The sequence below is a fragment of the Coloeus monedula genome (genome assembly GCF_965178545.1).
Source record: "Coloeus monedula genome assembly, chromosome: 26".
NCBI classification, from domain to species: domain Eukaryota; kingdom Metazoa; phylum Chordata; class Aves; order Passeriformes; family Corvidae; genus Coloeus; species Coloeus monedula.
The window spans coordinates 4,008,972-4,031,607 of record NC_138806.1 but is presented as its reverse complement, the minus strand read 5'-3'; the positions used below and the strand labels follow the sequence as shown (position 1 = coordinate 4,031,607).

Here is a 22,636-nt window from a genome sequence, read left to right as displayed (position 1 = left end):
CTGCTGGGAGCCTTCCTTCCTTCAGCTGTGCTCCAAGCCGCATCTCCCACCACTGCTGCAAGACCTTTCCATTGTCTCCATGCACAGCTGCTCACGCTTCTCCTGGTGTCCTCTCTCCCATCTCCTTCCCTGGGGAAGGGATGCCCTGAGCAGGTGAATCCATACCCAGGGGCTCACTCACTCTCCTGTCTCTGTGGCAGGAGTGCAGCAGTGGCTCCATGGTTGGTGCTGCCCACAGACCCTGCAGGTGTGTGCTCCCTCCTGCAGCTTTCCTGCCCTTGCCAAGGCTCCAGCCCTGGGAAGCAGATGTGTTTCGGCCATCTGAGTCACCCATTCACCTTCCCGTTCACCTCCCCGTGCCAGGACCCATCCTGAGCATCAGCGGAGCACGCTGGGCAAAATCCTTCTGAAATCCAGGCGCTGCTTATGGCCAAGACGTCAGATATGTGTGCTTGTGCGTGTGGATTCCCAGGTGCGCACACCAGCCTGCCTCTTCCCGAGGGCTGGGAGGGAATGGGAGTCACAGCAGAGATCTGAACCAGCACCCTGGGCCGGGGACGGGACAGAGCTCAGTGTTACGTTGGTTCTTCTGCTCCCACCACTGCTCCAGCTGCATGGATGCATCAGCACCAAAGGGAATCGCAGGCGGCCAGTGCGGCGGGTGAGCTGCCCCCCTGGATTGCATAGATCGGGGTGGGGTGTTCCTCCAGCGAAAGGTCCGTTTGGGATGCAACTCTCTCTATGTACAGCAGTGTGCTGGGCACCCAGAGCGCCGCAGTGACAGTCCCAGACAGGTCATGGTTGGGCTGTCTGAGCACAGTGAAACGCAGAGCTATGGCCTCGGGGTCCCTCCAGAGCCCGGCATTCCGCAGGCCATGGGCGCACCTGCCACCTGATTGTCCAGGCTGCTGGGGACACCTTTGTTTTCGGGAATCATCACTAACTCCCTGGAAGCTCCTAACAGGGATGGGATTGGAGGGCCAGGCATGGCAGGTGAGCAGCAGCGTTGCCTTTCACTGGAGAACTGAAAGTGCTTTAGGGACATTCACTCAGCCTCACAGCATCTTCCGGGAGGTAGGGGCACGGCTGTCCCCGCGGTGGGACAGAGACAAGGACAGGTGCCAAGCACAGGGTCACCTCCTCGGGGAGCCAGCACCAGACAGCCTGGTGCTCCTGGCCTTGCTGGACATGAGTGGGGCCCAGCTTGGCCACATGCCCGTCGTGTGCTTCTGGGGCCAGGGCAGGGCCCGTGTGCTTTGGAGGGAGGAGGCGCCGGCCCTGGGGTCAGCTATTGCTCTTGGAGTGAGGATATGGTTGGTGTGGCCGGTGCCTGCCACCGCGGGGGCTCTTTGGCTGGTGGGACGTAGGGTGTTGCGGGGGCAGGGGGCTGGTGGGTGGCACAGAAACCCCCTGCCAGCACAGGTAGGTGCAGGGCTGGCAAGGGCACAGCCAGCCCAGGCTGAGAGAGAAACTGCCAGCTTCCCACTTGTGCTGGGGTTGTTCCTCCCAGTAAGAGCTGGGCTGAGATTCCCCTCGCAGTTCCCTTCCCACTGGGCTGGCAGGGACCAGAGGGATGCTCCGTCTCCCAGGGACCAGCCAGCTCCTCTCCTTCCAGTCTGGTAACTGGGAGGGCGATGAAGAAGCAGCCAGCAGGCCAAGGACAGGCAGGCCCAGGCCATGAGACGGTCCTGATTTGGACATTGTCCTCTTCTGTGCACTGCCTGGGCTCATCTGCCGAGCACGGGGCCAGCACAGGCTGGGAGAGCGGTGAGGATGCATGGCAGGGCTGGCTGGGCTCTGTTGGGGCACCTCTCTCCAGTGGGAGCCCGCTCCAAGCAAAGGAGAAGCCGGGATTGATGTCTACGACTACGTTTTCCCACCAACCAGGAGAGCAGGTACCAGGAGCGCTGCCCCCAGCGTGCAGCCCCCGCAGCCCAGCCCAGCCACGGTGGACAGACCCTCGGCGGGCCAGCGGCTCTAGTAGGGCGCGAAGACGATGGGACCCGGCGTGGGGCGGACGTGGGCCGGCGGCGTTCGGAAAAGGGCTGGTCCGAGGATCGGGGCTTGGAAGAGGGTGGTGGCAGCTGCTGGTCGCAAGGCAAGGGGTCCAGGCATGGCGCAGACAGCAGCGGCGGTGAGTGGGCTCGGCAGGAAACGGGTTGCCAGGGTTTTGGTGAGGTGCTTCTGCAAAGCCAGCTTGGACTGCAGGGAGGGAGGAGGAGACACTGTGAGATTGCAGAACAGGTGGAGGCATCACGAGTGCTGCCATTGTGAACGCTGCTGCCAAAGCACTCCCAAGTTATCCCCATGCTGGCCTTCCCAGGAAGAGACTCAAAACCCACCACCACAGCTCACCCTCCCTGAGGGGAGAAGCTGAGCTGTGGTGATGGAAACCAAGGTTTAAGAGAAGCAGCTCCTGTGACTCACTGCAAGGATGGCTGATGGCGAGCGAGGCTTTGTGAGCAAACCGAGCGAGTGCTGTGCAGGGAGACAGGTACCTTGATAATACTCACTGCGAGGGCAGCATTCTTCTGCAGCTTGTTGTAGGGGCTGTACTTGGGCTTGGGTGGCTTCCCTGCCAGCCTGTCTTTGTGCCGCCGGCTGCTCATGTGCTGGGGAGGAAAACAGCAGGATCACTGGGAGCCAGGACAGCCGGGGCACTGTGCAGCTCAGGTCTGTGGGGATGCCCATCACCCTGCAGGGACCATCAGGTACCCACACCCTGAGTCCCTGCACACCCACACCTGGTGCCCAGGCACTCTCAGGGCATCGTCACCTGCTTGAGCTGGGTCTCGGAGTTCACGTAGATCTCACACACTTGGCAGTGGAACGCCTTGTTCTGGATGTTGATGCTGCCCTTGTTCCCGATCCGCTTGGACTTGTGCCCTGCCCGGGAGAGCAGCTTGCCCCGGCCTCGCCGCAGTTGGGTGCCGTGACCTTCCAGCATCGACTTGTGCTTGGCGCCTGGCGAGAGGGAATACTCAGCAAACCCAGCCCAGCCCTGTGCCAGTAGCACAGCAGCAGGAACAGTGCCCTCCAACAGCACTGAGGGAACCTCACCAACCTGTGCCCAGCAGCACTTGCAGGCAGAGGGGACAGGGAGCTGCCTGGGAGCCCAGGCTTCAAACCCTGCCAAGCTGCACGTCGCAGGCAGAGCAGAGATGCTCATCTTCCCAGAGACACCCCCTCCATGTGCCAGCTTCGGAGAAGCTGCTATTTTGAGCGTGCGCTGGAGCCTGTCGCCTGTCCCCGGGCGCTAGCACAGTCCGCGGAGCCGGGCGTGCATCGCCCACCGTGCTGCAGCGTCTGAGCCGTGCCCAAGGTCAGAGGGGAGCCGGCTGTGGAGCCAGGAATAGCTCAGCGGGGTCACAGCAGGTGGGGAAGGAGGAACCCAAGATCCCTACACACCTGGGGACAGGGCGCTCTGTCCTGCCCCTGCCAGCACCGGGATGGCGAGGGTGCAAGGGGAGCGAGTAATTTAAGCCCCTGCTAATTCATTCTATTTTTTAAGGCGTGAAGCAAGGAGCTGTGTGACGGCCACGGAGCAGCGCCAGCCCACAAACGTTTGTTTGCTTGTTTGTTCTTTTTCCCCAAATCAGCTCCTGAATTCGTAACTGGAGCTGACAAAAGCAAAAGGACACGTCTGCAGCTAAGCCGCAGCAGTGTCCTGAGCCAACCCTGCACACAGCAGCTGCTGCTGCTGCCCCAGCAGGCAGTGGGGTGGGGGGAACTGGTTCCCAGTACTTGCTGAACTGGGGAGAAAAGGACCTTCCATTTAAAGCTGGGGTGCCCAACTTAAGCATCCTCCAGAGAAAGGGGAGAGACAGGAGTTGGAATAGCAGGGCCTTCAGACCTCATTGGGGACCCCATGGCTGCCATCCTCCACCACCACTCTGGGGGTGGGTCTGGCCACCCCCAGGCTTCAGGGGGACCCTCAGCAGCTCCCACACTTGCCCACCCCAAGGGGCTACCCTGCTCAGCCCAGGAGCCATCGTTGGCTATGGAGCTCCACAGCTCGTTGGATTCCCAGGGGTCTTCTCCACAGGGCCACAAGCCCAAACCACTGAGCTGCTTTGGGAAGGGTTATCCTGGGTTTGGAAGAAACCCTGGCTATCAGCTTCAAGCCAAACGGAATATAAAGCAGCCTCAATCACTTGATTAAAAGTAGCTGGAAATGTCCTTAATCGAGACATAAACATTAAGAGTGTCTGACCTTGTGAAAATTCACCCTAGAAGCTGCAGCCCAGGTAAAGCTCCATGGTTTATCTCTGCAGGTCATTTTAATGAATTTTTTTTAATTACAGCAACACTCATTAATGCTCTCTACTTCCTTGCAAGGCTGTTTGGTTATGGGGCATAACTGGGCTTTGCTCAGAGCACCAGTGAAGTAGCAGGGGGCCCGTCCCCCTGTCCCCCCCATAATGCCCTTACCAGTGTTGTGAGCCTCCAGCTGGGACAGGGAGTTGACGGTCACTTTGCATGTGGGACAGTACAGGTGCTGTTTGCTCTTCTTCCCCTCTTTCTCGCTCTCAGGGGCTGAGCTGATGCTGCTGCCTGACTCAGCCGCCTGTGCCTCGGCTGCCTGGGCGGACGAGGAGGCCACGCTGGTGGCATCCGAGGTGCCCTCTGACAGCTCGGAGGCCGGCGGGGAGCCCAGCGAGGCAACACTGCCTGGCAGCTCCACAGGTGATTCCTCAGTGCTGGGCACCAGCCCCAGGCTGCTGCCCTCACCCTCTGGCTCCTGTGGACTACTGGCATCAGCTGGTGGGAGGGGAAGGAAAGGGGGAAAGGGGAAAAGAGAAAGAAATGGGCAGAAAGGGAAAGTTCTGTGTGCCTGAACAGGTTTTCTGGATTTCAAGAAGCACCCCCGTCTTCCCCAAGACCATCTCAAACAACATCTGCATGCATCCATCCCTGCCAAAGGCGGCTCTTCCCGAGGTCTCTCCCATTACAGCTTTTATCTGCAGTGCATGGAAGCTGGGCTCAGCACTAAACCCCGGGCAAGCTCCAACACTGCCTCAGCTCCCACCAGCCCCATCCCTGCACTCAGCAGAGCCCTGGGGGTGTGTGAGACAGACAGGGCTCTCTTTCTCTCCCGCATCCATACAAACACCTCCTAGAGACACCCAATCACAGGGAACACACCCACCGTGCCCCCGAGAGCACCAGAGCTCATTTGTGACCGGTGGCATCTCTGCCCCACCGTCCGCAGCCTCCTCAGCCCCACCCCCTCCTCGTACCTGTGCTGCCCGGCTCCCCGCTGCCCACGGGGCTGGGGGCCAGGTCAGCTGTGCTGTCCTGGCCGGGGGTCCCCGCTGCAGCCCCCACCACCTTCTGCTTGTTCTTCATGGCCTCGATGGCCTTCAGCCTCCGCGCGTGCTTGTGGCCCTTGTAGTGGGCTTCTGCCTGGTTCTGGGGGGCAGAGACCGGGATGACCACGTCAGTGCTGTGACCAGGCAGACAGATAGGCATGGGGAGGGCAGGTGATGGGGTCAGTCCTGGTAAGTGGCCACTCAGGAGTGTTTCTAATGCAGCCACCTTTCCTGGTGACATCCACCCCCAGGGCTGGGACCATTGCAGAGGGGTGTTGGGTGTGGGGTGTAGCACAGAGCTGTGTCCCTCCTCCCCCCAGCCTGCTCTGACACCGACATATTGGGGCCAAGGTATCACTCTCTAAGACATCACCACATTGCTTGGCCAAGATAAGGACCCTGCTCTGATTAAATGCATCAAGTCACTCCTAAAAGCAGCTTTCAGGCAAAATTTATGACTCCAGAAACGTAAAATGAATTGTTGCTGTAAAAATGAAATAAAGAGGTTCATTGGTGGGGAGGACACATCACCCACTGTATCCTAAGGGGTGTCCAACACATGGTTCACGTCCCCAGCTCCTCTCTCTCAGTGATTGCTGGATAATGAAGCGTGACTCTGATGGATTCATGTCTGCACTGAACTGATAAAAATGGCCACAAAAAAAAAATCCCCCGAACACTGGTGTCCTCCCAACAGGGACAATGCTGCATTGTCCCCCAAAACAACCCCGGTTTGGCAATTTATGGAAAGGAACCCCAGTATGAATCAGACACTGTACCCCCGAGTAGGACAGATTAATTTGCACAGCATTCCTGGGGGCCAGCTGAGGATTCCCGGGCTCGGCAGAGGGAAGCATCCTATCCCATCCCTTCCCCTCCTTCTCCCTGTGGCTTTCCAAGGGCTGGGAACAGCGGCCAGGGCTGTGACTAGTACGTGGGAAAGCAAAGGGCCAGTCCGAGCGTGGTGCCTCATTAGCAAAGACAATAAACTCCCCCCGGATAACAGGGCTGGAACGGAGCTGGGTGCAGCCAAAGTAGGTCACAGACGCTGTCCTGGAACACCCACGGGCTGTGAGGGTCTGGGCCAGCCGGGGGGACCTGGAAGGACATGGGCAGGGATGGGCAGAGTGGGGACGGGGGCTCACAGGGGCACTGGGAGCATGCAGTGGGACTGACTCTCCTGGCACAGCACTTCTAGCCAGGATGCAGCCTGAAACAGGGAAGCAATGCTTCTTCTGAGCTGCTTGGCTGTGGAGCGGAATTATGAAGCCCAGAAGCAGGGAGCTTTGCTGGCAGGGCAGCATCAGCCCCAGGCACTGCAGATCCAGCGTGGCCAGGCTGGGATGGCTCCTCCGCAGGCAGCAGAGCCTGGCCAGGGTGCAGGGCCCGGGGAGGCAAGAGCAGCTCCAGCAGCCCACGGCCCCCGTACTGCCGGACACCGGCAGCTCCGGTGGGTGAGACTGGCACATTGTCGGGGATGGCCCTGACAGGGGCTGGCCCCGTGCCCCCCCACTCACTCCCAGCCCCATCTGTGGCCCCACTCACCGCCGAGTTGAAGCGCAGGTGGCAGATGTTGCAGGAGATGAACTGCTTCTTCTTGAGCGGGGCTGGCACGCCGAAGGTGTGGCTGATCACTGCCTTCTGCACCGGGTCCATCTGGAATGGGAGGGAGGGAGGGCAGAGGGCGGCTGGGTGCTGTGTCCTGATGGTTGCCCCAGCGTGGCACCGTGACCTGGTGACCCCCACGCCTGTCACGCTCCCAAGGAGCCACTGCCAATGCCACAGAGCTCACAGGAGCTCTGTGGCTGGAAGGAGTGAGGGGCTGCATCTGCTGAGGAGCCCTGCGGCCATGGAGGCTCCCCGGCACAGGGCAGCGTGCCGTGTCAACACTGGCTCCTGTCCTGATTAAACCATTCCTGAATCCACCAAATCCACAAGATCCGAATGTCAGCTGTGGTCTGGCAGAAGGGACGAGACTCGATCTGCTCTAGTGTGTGCCCAAGTCCCCTCTCCCCCCACACAGACACTTGTGTCACAGGTGGAAAATTACCAGTTTCTGTTTGAACCTCAGTGGCTACCCTTGACCTCAGCAGGAGCAGAAACCACCAAAACAGGGGACAGAGGTGACCAAAACAAGCATCATTTATTCTCCATATGCTCTTCACCAGAGAGCTGGAATGTCCCCAAGCAATGCCAAAGGCGTGAGCAGGGCCATGTGTGCCAGCCCATGGGACACCGACAGCTCACATGGGTGCCAAGGCAGGAGGGACACCAGTGCTTGCTGCCACAGACACAGCTCACCCAAGACACAGTGCCCATGAAAGCCCCTCTGAGTTGCCCCACTGCTGTCCAGATGTGCATTTCATCTGCTCAAACTCAACAATGACAACTCACTCACCAGGCTGGGCACACACAGACCCACTTCGATGACCTGCCAGGAGCCATATCTGTCCTCCAGCCCACCAGGGCTGTGGTGGGGCCAAGCATGTGGCCGGTGCCAGGCCCTGGCCCTTCTGTCTCGCCCCAGGCCTTGGCCTCATTCCACAGCCCAAGCACCAAACTACTTCCAAAAGCCATAATTGTTTTTAACAAAATGCATTTATTAAGGAAGAAAACATAAGAATAACCTCTTTGTCTGAGCGTGGCTCCAATCTATAATGCAAGTATTGTTCCCTACCCTGTGGCACAGGGAGATTATCTTATCTGAGTCCTGCTGTCAGGAGAGCCCAGGGTTTTCAGTGATCGTATTTCTCTGCAAAGCTATTTCGCTGCCGAGACAGGTGCATCAGTCTTCGAGGCACATGCCTGGACAACAGCGCCATTATCAAGACCCCAAATTCCTTTCCAGGAGTGAGTAGAATGGTAAAAGCAGGTGATTAATGAAGTGCCTGTTTGCTATGAAATTTTACTCACTTATCTGGCATATAAATGAAGAGGCATTTGGGGTTCGGCAGAGACCTGGAGGAAGCTACAGATGGCCAAGATGCTGCTCCACGCCTGATGACAAACATTGCAATGTGCTGCTGGCAGCACCCCTATGCTGCTGGGATGCTGGGCCAGCACTTGTTTTTCAGAGAAACACCCACCTTTTCACTGAGAAAAGAAAAACGGCTCCAATCTTCCCAGCAGTGTCAGCTACCAGGTTCCAGCCGGTCACTCCCACCAAGCACCACCAAAGCTCCCACCAAACAACATTGGCACCCACCAAGTGCTGCCAGCTCCCATGGGCTCATCTACACCCTGAGCACCGTAGCATGAGCAGGGTGGGGGATGGAGGAGGAGGCAGAGGAAAGGGAGATGCTGGCACAAGGACACAAATGAGGCCAAGGATGATCTTGGCCCCATCCAGAACCTGCCAGTGAAGCCAGTGGTGCCAGAGCCACATCTGAGCCTCATCTACACGATGGTGGTGCTGAACAGCCCCAGCACAGGGTCTCCTCCTCCTGGGATTATGGCAGGGTAATGGCACCAGCTTGGGTCTTTCCAGCCCCTGTGTTTTTGCCAAGTCCACCCTGCTCGACCCTGTGGCACAGCAAGGAGTTGTGTTCACCAGAACACCTGCAACTGCTCTGGGCAGGCACAGGGCTCACGGGCTCCCAGGGGCTGGGCTGGTCAGCACACTCAGAACCTGGCTCCTCACACCAGCCCCAGGCATCCCAGCCAAGGCACATGCAACTGGTGGCCATGGCTGCTCCTGCTGTCCCAAAGTGAACACCAGCACTGTCTCGAGCCTTCAGCTGCCCATCCCCATGGGAGTACACATGATCCCAGGTGCTCTGCCAGAAGCCCAGCCCAGCTCCACCCCACACTGAGCACATCTGAAGCCTGGTGCCACCTGAGAGCCCTTGTGCTTCTCCCCAAATGAGAGCACAAACATCCCTCTATCTCCTCCCCACCACACACCCTCACAGCTTTCTTGGATATGGAAAAGTCCCCCCAGCTCCCACAGGGCTGGCTGTGCTGCAGCCGTACATACCAGCACCTGCAGCCAGGGACTGAGGCTCTTCCTGGCCGCTTCCAGAAGAGTGGAGCCAGCGACAGAGGTGGCTTTGGGCACCGTGGTGTTGGGGAATAAAGATCCCAGCTTTATAGTCAATTTGTATTGACTCACATTACTTTATTTATCCCTGGATGTTCCTGCCGATATAAATAGCGATCCCTGCGCCGAGCTCCCTGCGGCCGCTGAGGTCAGGAGCAGGAATTCACAGGGATGCAGCATCCATTCACATCGCGTCTGCTGACAGGGTTTTATGAGGCGCTGCTGGGTCCTGGGGATTTGCAACATCCCAAGCTAAGAGAAAGACCTCTGGAGCAAGGAACGTGCCTCCGGTGCTGTTGGGGGTTTTTTTCCCTGGTTGTTGCTCTAAGTGACAGAAGGCAGCTTGGAAGGGCTTTGTTTGCTCCGGAGTAAAACATCTGCTGGGTTCATGGGAACCCTGTGACCTGCTCTGAGTGCAGAGTGTTCTGCTGGGTGCTGCAAACAGCTCCCGCTCCGCAGGGCATTGCTGGGCCCTCACAGCATCACCAGCGATGCAGGGCATGAAAGGGGAACCCTCAGATCCTGTCGTAGAGCACCTCCAATGTGGCAGCGACCTCAGCAATGGGCAGACCCTGACTGCTGCCCCTTATCCTCTCCCCCCACTGAGGCTCAAGTGGAGTCTGACCTGGCATCACAGTCACTTGGGCAGAGATGAGGAGCCACCAGCCTGGCTCAGGATGCAGGGATGTTCCAGTCCTACATCCTGAGGGATGCTTTGGCTCCTCCAGAGCTGCCAGACCAGCTCAGGCTGCAGGGATGCTCCAGGCCTTCATCCTGTGGGATGGAAGCTCTGCTCCGGCTCTCCCAGAGCTGCCAGCCCAGCACACCCTGAACCTCACCCAGCCTCCTTTGGCCACATCTCCAGCACTGACACACCCCAAAGGGACAGCTCTTGTCCCCAGACCATCAGCCAACACCACACACCAGGTTCAGAGTGGTTGACTCCAGGTCTCCAGATGGCTGGGTCAGCCTCCCCTGGCATCTCTGTCCATATCTGACCCATTCTCTGTGGCAGAAGCCCACACAGAGCACAGCAGCCGTGCAACACTGTGTGGCTCCAGCAAGTACCAGATTCATTTTCCAAATTATCAGTTCTTTCAAAGCAACAAACGTGGGTGAACACGCGCCGAGGCAGCGGCAGGTGGGAGCCAAGAGGAGCAAACAACAGGCGCTGGGTCAAGTTCACTCCTGACTCCAGCGACTAAAAAAAGAGCCCAGACAAAGAGCAGGAACTATAATGGCATCAAAACCTCTCCTGTCCTGTGTTCCAGCTCATTAGCCTGGGGAGAGGCTGGGCTGGGGCTTCAAAAGAGCTTAAAGGACTCAGACGCCTGAATCCCATTCAACAGCAACAGGAATCCTGCACTTAATTTCTGAACTGTCTTTGAGGATCTCGGTGATAATTTGCACCTTCCGAGCACATTTAAGCTCAAAGATACTCAAAAAAGGCCGGTGAGCAGGGAGGGGGCTCGGGAAAGTCCCGTTTCCAGGCTCCTGAGAGAGAGCAATGGGCATTTACTGAACCCCAAAACACCAGCCTGCAGTGTCTCTGAGGCAAAGAGGGGGAGTAGCCCACTGCCCTTCCCGGAGCAGAACCTGCTCCACAACAATCCTAGGCAGCACCCAGGGGTCACAGAAGGGCTGGGACCAGCCTGGGGGAGAGGTGCAGCATGGGGAAAACACCATTTCACACCCCACACAGTGGTGTGTCCTTGGCCACATCAGTTTAACTGTCTTATGGAACCTCTCTAAAGATACATGTCATTGCCCACCCCAGGCACCTGGGCCAGTGGTTCAGTGTTGGGGACCTGGAACCCAAGCAGGGGGTGGGAGCAGTTCTCAGCATTCTGACTTCCCCAACATCCACAGCATCAGCCACATTCCTCGTATCTGTAATACATTCTCTCTCTTTCTTTGCTTTTCCTTATTTAATTTTCAACTAATGAACTGCTCTCCAGAGCTACTTTATTACTATTGATTCCAGGGGCAAAATCCAATTGATCTTGGTTAAAATGAACCATGTTTTTAATTCTGGTACTGACAGGCTGGGCAGGAACCTCTCCGAGCTAAGGGCAAAGTGGGCATGTTGAACGGGTGTCCAGCAGCCAAAGACCCCAGGAATTAAACCAGAAACTACCTGGTGGGGTTCTAGGAGTGGTGCCATGTAGAGGAGGGACTGCTGCAAGCGAGGAGGGGTCCAGTAGCTGATGCCCATGCACCCTGGGGACTCACCGTGTTGAAGTTGGGGAAGAGGTTGAGCGGCGATGTCCCGTTGAGCCTGAAGGTCAGAAAGTGCTTGATGTCCAAGGGGGGGTGAAGAGGCCGGCCAGGGATGGGCAACGATGCTAAAAGGGGGCTGCTGTGTCCAGAGGGACCTGGGCAGGCAGAGGGAAAGAGCAGCGTCAGCATTGGTGATCCCTGCTCGCAGCAGGAGGACAGAGCACACAAGACATGGCACATGGGGACATCTGCCATGGACTACAGACCCCTCCCAGTGAAAGGTCCCAGCCCAGGGTGGCCCTGGGCTCCCCTTTGCCTTTCAGGCTCAAAACCAGCACCCCAGTTTGAAGCAGGACCCAGCCACCTCTGCATCAGAGCATGGACACGTGCAGGAGTCTGAACCCTCAAAAGGTGTCAAAACCTCCCCCAGGGAAGCAGCCCCTTCCCTGGGCTCTCCCATGGAGCCACACAGCCCTGGGCTCCCCCACACCGGCACCACCAGGGCTCCTCATCAGGGCTGGTGAGGTTTGGCTGCCAGCAGCAGCCGAAGGACTGGGGGCAGAGACCGAGCTGCCCCCACTCCTGCGGTACAGCTGCCACTCCCCATCCCCTGCAAATGAACCACACACTCCAGCATGAGACTTAAAAATAGCCTAGAGTTATTAATAATGTTCTGTTTAAACAGAAAACACCCATGGGACAGAGGGAAGGAGGGAGGGAAGGCCAGTAAGAGGGATCTGTCTCCGGTCTGCTCCCCATCCCAACTCGGATCATCACAGATGGTGAGCACAGGAAAGCATCCTCCAAGTGGCAGAGGGAATCCCTGCCCAGCTCTGGGAGCAAGGAGGTGGAGAAACTAAGATATAAAAGTTAATTAATCAAACACAATGAATAAGAAACAGTTCCAGAATGCTGTGAACCAGAAGAGCCCATTCACATCCCACACAGCTTCGTACCCCCTCCAGCCCACCCACAGCCCCATCCCTTTTCCTGCAGCAAGGACAAGGTCAATGTTCCTTGTTCCTTTGGATTTTTTTGAGGTTTGGGTTCTTTTTCACCTCAAAGGCATCACGGATCCCTTGACCCAGCACAGCACAACCCCATCCCACTGCCCCCCTGGATGCAAGAACACCCCTTGTGGGAGGCTGACAGCGGCCAGCACCCACTCCCACAGCAGGAACACTGCTGTCACCACCAGCCCCTCTTGCGACAGCACTGAGCCTGAGCCCCCCTCCAGTCCCCCGCACTCAGCCATGCAAAATAAGGACCCCAGGCTGGTGCTGCTCCTCATTCCGCTCCGCACCTGCCCCGCACCAATCCTGGCTGGTGCAGGAGCTGAGACATGCATCTGAAATTCAAAGTTTGAGAGGTTCCCTGGATTTGAGCAGCGAGTGCTCGTCGCCAGCCCCACGGGCACCAATGACCTCTTTCTGGGTGAGCGCACGCGGCGGCTCTGCCACGGCGCCGGAGCCATCCCCAAGCCAGGCCTGACTCCAGGGAGGAATTACAGTTTGCTTCATCAGGCGTGCACTGATCGAGTTAATTCCAGAGTCGCCCAGAAGGGAAATCTGTGAAACCGCTTAAAAATAAATAAATAACATTACAGCAGCAGCGAGCAGGACTGGGTGAGCGGTGCATAATTAACCTTCTGAGGCGTGAAACAGTATTTCTACATCAAATCATCTGAGACGGCCGGGCCGGCGCCAGAGGAGCTGCCCTGGGACCCCCGGCACACGCAGCCACGGCCCCGCGCGAGAGCAGCAAAGGCATTTGGGGCTGGATCACGAGGGGTGCCACTCGTCACAGACAGTGCGATTTGCACTGACTGCACTGGCCTTAAAAACATTAAATATACATATATATAAATATGTATGTATGGGAGGAACAAGAGGTGGGCGATCACTTCAGCCCCAAAATCAGTAACTACAAGAAGGGATGCTGCAGCTCAGCTAACGCTGCAGGCTGAAGGGTTCACTCCCTGGGGAGCAGCTCCTGCACTGGGCAGGCACAGGACGGGTGCTGAGGGGACACAGACTCCCGGGATCGGCCACCACCAATGGTACAGACGAGATATGCCAACCTCTTTGGCACATCCTTGAGCTCAAATTTGTGGATTAAACCCATTTCTGGACTGGGATAAACCAGGCAGTCGGAGAGAGCCCAGAAACCCCAGTGGGGGCAGATGGGCAGGTCTTTTCCCACCTGGCTTTGCCCCCAAAGCAGGTAAGACCCCCAGGAGCAGGAAGAGGGCTGAGGCCACTCCAGTGAAGCTCCCCAGCATGTCACATCACCCTGCTGGGGCACCTGCATGATGCTCTTGGGGCACCTACCCAAGGTTACGGGGCCATGGCATTGTGGGTACTGCCTTACCTTTGCTGCAGGGCAGATTCCGGCAGCAGCTGAGGGCAGTATTTTTAGGTATTAATTAGACACTCAATTAAGGGGATTTGCTTTTGGGAGAGTGGCAGGGCCCCAGGTCTGTATAGAATGACACGACCTTACCCAAGGTGACGGGCATGGCCAGCAGCAGGTGGGGCTGTGCTGGTGAATGGACCCCCAGTGGTGCAGCTTTTTGGCACAGCCCCGACTCTGGGCCCCCCTCCCGTTTTGGCAGAGGAGCCCCCACCTTCACAGCAAACACTGCTGCTCTGGCACCACGGGTCCTCCTGGGATAGGACATGCTCCGGGCTCTGCAGAGCATTCCAAGGGGCTGGTGCAAGGAGGGCAGCAAAGGAATCATGTGTTCCAGGCACAAGCACCTGCTGCAGTCTGGGGGGGTTGTTTCTGTGCCCCCCCCCCCCAGTTCCACAGATACGGTCCAGGCCTGACGAAGAGATGCCAAAGCCACGGTGTCCCTGCTGTGGTGCTGCGTGTCCTCTGCTTGGGGCTCACCCAGAGTCGTTGCAGCCTGCACATCCTCTCCCTGGGGCTCAGCCCACCCCGTTCCTGTCCTGCAGGCAAGTGACTCTTGTGGGGATCCCTTGGAATTTAAAGAAATTTTCAGCCCCACATTTAACCAAGCTCACCTGAACTGGCCACCATCCCCAGCCTGTCCCCCACCCCTTCACTCTACACAGCCACTGAACACACACCTGCAGCAGGTTTTTCTCCCGGTCCCTGTGAGGCAGAGCAGAGCAACTGTTGTGCTCTGACACCCGCCTCTGTGAACCTCCCAGAGCTGCCTCTGAAGGCAGTGGGGCCAACGCTGCAGGTTCTTGTGCCAACATGAGTCTGCCAAGGAGCCATCTCCGCAGACGCCGCTGCCTCAGAGAGCATCTGGCGTGGAGTCTGCCCAGGCCAGATGGAGACGGAGCTGTTTATTCACACGGAGGCTCCTCCTGCTTGGGAGATGTTCTCAGCAAATTTTGATGGTGTCTCTCAATCCTTACACATGGCTTTAAACCTTTTGTCTCTGGCCAAGCATGCTTCCAGGAGGCTCCCCAATGCCAAAGGCTGACGCAAGAGAAGAGGGGCAAGACCCAGTCACAATGCTGGACCATGACAGCAGCACAGTGTAGCCCCAGCACCTCTGGGATCTGGACCAGTAACAAAGAGACTGCACTGCACTGGACTCCCAGAGCAACCAGACTTGGACCGTGGGGCAGCAGATGTGCTACATTCTCCCATTTCCAGCTTTTGGCAGCCCCAGCAGAGGAGCCGGCACCCAGGATTCAACTGAGGTGATGCTTCATTCTGCTGCACTGGGTTTATTGCTGATTAGAACCAGTCTGAACTGAAGGAAACAGCCCTCCAAGTCAAAACCAGCAAAGCCCTGTCACACTGGGACACACCAGCAGTACCCCAGCCCTGCTTGGCCACCACGCTGGCACCCCCAGACTCATGGGCAGAGGGACCCAAGCTCCTGCCTGCTGCAGGCACCAACAGCTCTGCTGACCTCGGGATAGAGAGTAATGCTTCAGAGGAGAAATACGAACTGAACACCTCCAGTTGGTCCTGAAAGCAGGTGTTGAAGGACTTTCTCTTGAACTGCAGGTTGCCAAGAGCTCAGGGTGCAAAGGGAACTCCGGGACATGAGGACATTTTGGAAAGACCAGAAATTATCTAGTGATTGTTTTTGGACCTCTGCTCATAATTTATTCTGTCTTTGCAAAAAAAAAAAAAAAGTCCTTTTAGACATCTTTATACTTTAAACTTTAGGAAAATTAAGATAGACCTTTTTAATATAGATATTTATATATGTATATTTATATATATACACACATACACATATGCACACAATGATGCATTTAAAGTTACTATTTCCTCAGCCATTACAATATCATTCCCTAAATCTCTTGTTCTTGAAATGATCATGACTTGATGCCACTGCTAAAAATACCCTGTGCTGTGCGCAAGGAACACCAACACAACACCGCCAGGCATGTTGGGGTCGGCGCAGAGCTGGGAGGATGCGCTGCCTTTTCTGCATTCGCTCTCCAGGCTCCAGAATAACAGAAATCCCATATTTTTGCAGAGCATTAAGCAAAAGCTGCTGGGTATCTTTGTGCAAAGGCAACGTGACATTTGAGCTCAAGAGCTTTGCCTTCATCTCCCTAAAACAAAATAATGACAAACCCTTGGAAAAAACTCATCGCAATTTGGGATCTCGGGTGGCCCCAGGATTCTGAATTCTGGGTGATTCAAACCAGTGTTTGGGGCATGAGGGACGGGTGGTCATGGGACCAGCACAGCTTTGCGAAGGATCCCGTTTTCTCTTCCCAGCACGGCGCAGATCACCATCCACTGTGGCTGCCTGGCCCCAGCAGTGACCAGTGATGCAGAAAGGTGGCCTCGAGTTGGCACTGGGGGCTGCCCGCAGGCCCCGGCTCCTGCCCAAGGGCTTGGCCCTCAGCAGCCACGCTCACTTCACCTGTGCCATGATGAACCCCGACTCCCTCATGCTCTCATAGTACTCGATGGCCAACGCAAAGTTAAACTCGCTGATGGCTGGCCCGTCGATGGCAATCTTCATGAGGTCAGAGAGCCCCTCGTCCTTCACATGGCGTGACCGGCCACGCTTCAGCAGCTCCCGGCCCCGGCTGATCTTCTCAGCAAGGACCGAGCCCAGCGGCAAGGCCAGGGCAATAGCTGCCAGGACAGCGAAGTCTGGGAAGAGTTCATGCATCTCAGAGCTGCTGTAGACCAGCTTGATACAGAGGTCCTTGAAGGAGAGCTGGCTGAGGCTGAAGACGATGCGCTTGAAGAGGGGAAAGTCACTCAGGGCCCTCTCACTCACCACCACCCGTGAGTACACCTGCAGCAGGAAATTCAGCTCGGTGACCCCATAGCTGCCAATGTCCTCCAGAGACTGGGGGTAGCACTTGGGGTTGAAGATGGCAGAGAAGGAGCTGATGGCCTCCAGGACGCTGCTGGGGAACCTGTCCAGCAGGTTGCCCCGCACCCTCTCCAGGTAGCTCTCCTTCAGGTGCTCAAAGTGTTTCAGGTGCACCTGGGAGCAGTTGGCCAGCTCGATGCCCCTGTAGTAGAGGCGGCTCTCGCCCTCCCGGCCGTCCTGCGGGTGCTTGTTCATCTCGCTGAGGAACTCCCGGAGGTTCTGGCCACTGGTGTTCTGCTGGGCCTGCAGCGTGGTGGCTGTGGCTGAGACTATGGGCTTCAAGATGGAGAGGTCGAAGTCCTCGATCTGGAAGAAGCGACTGAGCTTCTGGAAGATGGGGAGAACATCCAGGAGGATCTTGGTGAAGGCCACAAACTGGAACTTCTTGAGCTCTTCGCAGAGGCCACGGGCCACAGGCGAGCGCTCCGCCTCGCTCTCCAGCAGCAGCACCAGTGTGGGCCATGAGGAGTCAATGGCTTCTACAGCTGGGAAGATAGAAGTCCAGTGGATGGCTTTGGCGCTCCCGAGGTCTATCTCACAGAGGTCCAGGACTCTCCGCAGCTCCTGCAGGCTATCGCCTTCCCTGTGGAAGCTGGAGTAGAGCCTATACACAGCATCCACGGTGGTCTCATACTTCTGGAGGTACTCGATGGTGCCAATGCTCTCGGCCAGCAGCAGGGAGGTGCCGTGGGACAAGCAGTGCACCTCAGTGAGGAGTGGGCAGAGTGAGGACAGCACGGTCCCCACCCCACTCAGCCGCTCAGCCACCAGTGAGGCACTGTCGGCGCTGAGCCAGGTGAGCTTCATGGTGGGGATGCCGAAGGAGCGCATCACCTCACCCACCTTGCCTTCCACAGTGGAGGCCTCCCCAGTGGGCAGCTCAAAGCTGCCCAGGAAGGTGGTAGAGGTCTGCCCGTTGCAGGGGGAGACGGTGGTGGTGAACATGGCAAGGCTGCGGTGCTCCAGGACATCCACCGTCTCGTCCACCACCAGCCCAACGAACGGCGAGGCTTTGATCCTGTGCCTGTCCTCGTTGTGCAGGACTTTGGCAATGGCTGCCTGGGCCAGTTGAAGGAGGGGTGCAGGGAGGGAGAGAGAAACACAAATGAGATTCAGAGGCAGTGGGAGATGCGCAGCACCCGGCACACAGCGAGCGGGTGGGCTCCCACCCACAGGTCCACAGCACACGAGGGCCCGAGCCAGGCAACAGCCCTTACACTAGCTGCACACACAGAGGCTGGAAATCACTTTCTTTTTCCCTAATAAGCTGCCTCCTCTTGCTCCTGTTCGGCAGCTCGAGCACTGTGGGAAACTGCTGAGAGCTTGAGGGCTCCTGCCCTGAGCTTGGGGTCAGAGCCCCACAGCTACAGCAGGACACAGCACCACCAGTAGCACTGACCCCTCAGCCCCCAACATCCCGTTCCCAAGCCCCCCACCTAGGCTGGCAGTGAGGCAGGACACCGGGAACCCACCACCCACATTGAACTCCAGCAGTTCCACTTCACTGGCCCAGCAGGGGCAAGAGCAGCAGCAAAACTGCAATGTTTTTTCCAGATTTACTCATTTACTCACACTCCCCCCATTTCAGGCAAACTCCCCAGTTTGGAGGGAAAACTTTCTGTGTATGTGTGAGTGCTGCAAGGATCACCACAGGCTGGGAAACCTAATTAGTGGGTTTAGCAGCAAAATAAGGCTCTGCAGAGAGCTGAAAAGCCTGGCAAATGGCCAAGACTCACTAAAAATTTAATTTGATTTTAGCAGGCACGAAGCATTTTTAAAATTCAGAAAATCCTTTCTAAACTCTCCGGCTACTTGATCTTTCTGATCACTCAGTTTAGTGCAAAAGAGGAAAAACCCACAGTGCTTGTGTGCTAATTGAACTCCTGAGCTTTCATCCTGCAAAGCAGCCTGGCAGGCTCAGGGAGCTCCTGGAGGGCGCGGGCACCATCCCTGCTCTGCCAAAGGCGGTGGCCACGCGGCACCGTCCGGCTCTGTCGCGGCCGGCACGCAGGTGCAGACCCCCAGCCCCGCATACACACCTGCATCTCCCTGACGCTGCCGGGGTGGTAGTACTCGTTATGCTCCGAGGCCAGCAGTGCCTGGCACAGGTTGAACTTCTGGAAGCTGAGCAGGGAGGAGCACTTCTCATCCGGGATCTCCTCCTTGGCCATCCAGTAGACGGTGGTGAGGACGGCCACCTTCGCTGGGTTCACCTCCACCTTGATGACCGAGCGCAGCTCGGGGTGGCCATGGACACGGGTCTCGAAGGCCAGCTGCTCCCGGTTCACTGCCAGCGCCTGGCGGTGCGCGCCGGAGGTGACGTGCCGCAGCAGCGCGTGGCGCTGGAAGTTGTCCGTGCCCACGGTAAAGGCGTTTTCCGCTTTACCGTGCTTGTTCTTCACCAGTGCCTGCCGACACTCTATGCAAAACATGAGTTTCCTCTCATAGTCAAACTCCAGCCAGGTAAATTCTTCCTTCCAGTGCTCATTGAAATAGCGTTTACACTTTTTATTGGAATTGGAAGTTTCCCCAGCTGGCTTTTTCCCTGGAGGCACCATACTGGTGTGGCTGGGAAATCAAACACTACGGTTGAACCGCACCGTGCCTTGAGGAGCAGCCTGCACATTTAATTTAGTAAGACGGTCTATTACCACTCTCCTGGTCCGACTGGAGATGAAAGAGACACAAGGGAAAGGGATTAGGGCCCTGCAAACCTCAGCCAGGGCTCAGCTGTGGTGTCATGGCGACAGCGGCGGTGGCAGTGGTGCTGAGGACAGGCCAGGCTGTGCGACAGCCCCAGCACCACACGGGGGGATCCCATCAAGCACCTCATCATCATCACCAGAAGCTCTCGGTGTCACTGGTGGGACTGGCGCATACACACGGTCCCGTCACCACAGGAACACCCACACACTTCCCCCCCGAGCAACCCTCCCCACTGTGCTGGCACTGGGAAGGTGAGGAAGGCTCAGTGCTGGCTGAAACACTCAAAAAACGAGCGTCCAGCCCTGGAGGAGCAGCACCTGCTGCTGACAGTGACTGTCAGGGCCCTGGAGCTGAACAAGGGTGACTGGGAGCTAGCTCAGACACATGTGCTTGTGTGCACACGTGTGTTCTCAGTCCTGCCTGGTTTGTCTCTCTTCCAGGGAATTGCCGAAGCCATGGCAGGTCCCATGGCAGTGGAGCCATCATTCAGTGCCATCCCCGTGTCCCTCCCAGGGGGTGACACGCCGGATCCACTCCAGGCCAGGCTCCCGAATATCTACTGAGCTAGAGGCTGCAAAGCACTCACACATGTAACCAAACCAGGACCTGAAGGGTTTAAGCATTCACTTGACCTCCTCCCTGCACTTCAGGCCCACTCAGTCTGATCCTCACATTTCTCCATGAACCAGACTGAAAATCCAAACTGACCCTTGCTAAAGGTGTTGGGAAGAGGAGGAGGAAGAACCCAGTGCAGCATGGGGAAGCAGGAGAACCAAAGTGCAAAGGAAAAAAGAAAGAACATGGCTACTCAGAGGCAGTGAAACTGGGGAATACCATCAGTCCACGTGACTTGCTGAGACACCGATGAGGAACTTGGGGGTTTTCTGAAGAACAAGCCCCCAAACCAGAACCATTGCCACAGCGCTGTGGGAGCAGGCGGAAGGAACCCTCACGGTTCAGGCGTCAGAACACCACCACCACGACTCCCAGCAGCGCGAATGCCCACCCTATGGAGACAGTGCTCCCCACGGGGCGCCCCGGGCACCGCTGGTGGGTGACCCTGGAGTCCCGGGCATCGCAGCTGCCAGGCACAGCAACCCCATCCCTGCGCCGGATGGACATCGAGCGCCCTGGCTGCAATGGCATGGCGCATGGCCCCAGGGGGTGGATTCCTGTGCTCTTTCCCTGCCACTGACCCCATTGGCTGTCAAGCCATCCCCACAGCCCCCCCTCCCCCAGCACTTGCTCCAGCAGAAGCTGCTGCCTTGGAAAGAAAAGAAAAACAAAAAAGGAGCAGCAATTAGTGTGTGGGATGCACGAGGCCGGGGCGGGGGTTGGGATGGAGCAGAGCGCCGTAGCGTCCCTTCCCACAGCGCCCATTCCCGCAGCACCCGTGGCGCTCTGGCACCAGCCCAGCACCCCTCACTGCTGCTGCCCACGGGAAGAGCGGCACTGCGCATCGTGGGGGACTCGGCAGCAGCTCGGGATGGGGGTCACACTCCGATCCCCCCACCAGCCTGCTTCTCCCCCCGCCGGGAAGTTTGGGCAGGATCGGAATTCACTTGTGAGAGGACAAGCCACTGCCCTGACCCTCGTCCCTGGTGCATCCGCCCTGGCCGCGTCCCGCCGTGCCCGTGAGGGTGAGCGGAGCAGCCCCAGCGCCCAGCCCAGCGTGCCCACCCCGCTCACCCGCCCCTACATACGTACCATGGAAAGGCTGCCATAAGCTTTGGGGCGGGGGGCTTGCAAACTTCCCAGTTTTGGTTTTTAAATAGGAAGAAAATAATAATAATTTTTTTTAAATCTAATTAAAAAAAAAAAAAGAACAAAAACAAAATAAACCCCCCCCCCCCCCAAAAAAAAAAAAACCAAACAAACCCAGCCAAGCAACGCAAAGCCAAAAATAAAACAAAAAGCAGCGGGGTGTTTGGGGGGAGGCGGCTGCACCCCCCGCCCCGCAGCCCCGAGCGCGGCGGCTGCGGGAACAAAGCCTGCGGCGGCCGCCCGCGCTCACGGGAGCACGGGAGCAGCCATCTTGCTGCTGTGAGGACTGCCTGCCTCACGGATGCTCCCGGCAGCCCACGGCGGCAGTGGCCACTAGCGGTGGCCGGGATGGGGAAGGCCGCGTGGGCCGCGGAGACGGTGGACGTGGTGGCTGGGCCGTGGGCTGCGGCCCCTGAGGCTGAGCCATGCCCCGTGCCTCACCTGAGGGACCCCTTCCCCCGAGGTGCAAGGAGCGATGGGCATCGGGTGCCCGGGAATCCCCACCCCGGCTCTCTTAGCCGACAGCTGGGTACATGCAGCAGGGTGAGCTGCGGGAGCGTTTGCAGCCAGCCAGGACGGGTGTCTGTCTCTGGGTTTCGGCAGAGCCAGGATCCAAGTGCCCTGCAAGCAGCCGTGGGCAGAGCAGCACCAAGCCATGGACACGGAGTTTCGGCAGGATCCAGGTCCAAGACCTTTAGGGAATGCTGTAAGTTCCTGCTTACCTGCACTCCTGGTCCATAGCTGCAGGGCTGGGGCTGAAATCCAACCCCTTTTCTAAGCCCCCCTAGGGCTCCCTAACGAGCAGAATGGCTCCTCACATCCCAAAATCTTTCTTTTAGCAATAAATGCAGGTGAACTTTAGAGCCCCTCAACTACTTCCAGAAAGAGGATTTTGTGCCACACCTTTGCTTTCCCGAACAGGGCTCCTGAGCGCACTGAAATCCCAAGGGGCACCAGTGTCCCGTGGGACCCCCGATGGGAACCCCGCTCCTCGTTCTCCAGCACATACCCCATTCCTGGGAGCCAAAGGATGCTCCCACCCAGACTCGCCCTTCTCCCAGTGTGAAGTTGGGCCACAAGGAGGGATGTGGCCCACCGGAATGTGCCTGGATTAGGAGCTGCATTGTACCTGGCTCCGGCTGGCTCTGCACCAGGGGGGTCTGGCGGCCCCCGGTGAATTCCTCTCTTTAGGCTCTCCACCACATATCCCGGGGCAAGAGGCTCTTCCTGCTCTGGAGACATTCTTGCCGAGCCACCTCA

The 22,636-nt window shown here is 57.6% G+C and overlaps 2 protein-coding genes across 2 annotated transcripts; both read right to left on the bottom strand.

The window, feature by feature from the left end:
- Positions 1-1,977: 1,977 nt before the first annotated feature.
- Positions 1,978-14,251, bottom strand: LOC309582213 (zinc finger protein 385C-like; the record flags this gene model as incomplete). The annotated part of the gene is made up of 8 exons (XM_082297251.1): positions 1,978-2,202; positions 2,499-2,612; positions 2,777-2,964; positions 4,432-4,761; positions 5,241-5,412; positions 6,858-6,968; positions 11,584-11,726; positions 14,074-14,251. 8 exons carry the CDS (start codon positions 14,249-14,251, stop codon positions 1,978-1,980), a joined length of 1,461 nt encoding a protein of 486 aa, XP_082153377.1.
- A 2,181-nt stretch (positions 14,252-16,432) lies between these two features.
- On the bottom strand, positions 16,433-19,532 carry LOC309582298 (uncharacterized protein C17orf113-like; the record flags this gene model as incomplete). The annotated part of the gene is given in 3 exon segments (XM_082297376.1): positions 16,433-17,965; positions 18,946-19,469; positions 19,472-19,532. Coding segments are annotated over 3 exon segments (2,118 nt in total).
- Positions 19,533-22,636: the final 3,104 nt, after the last annotated feature.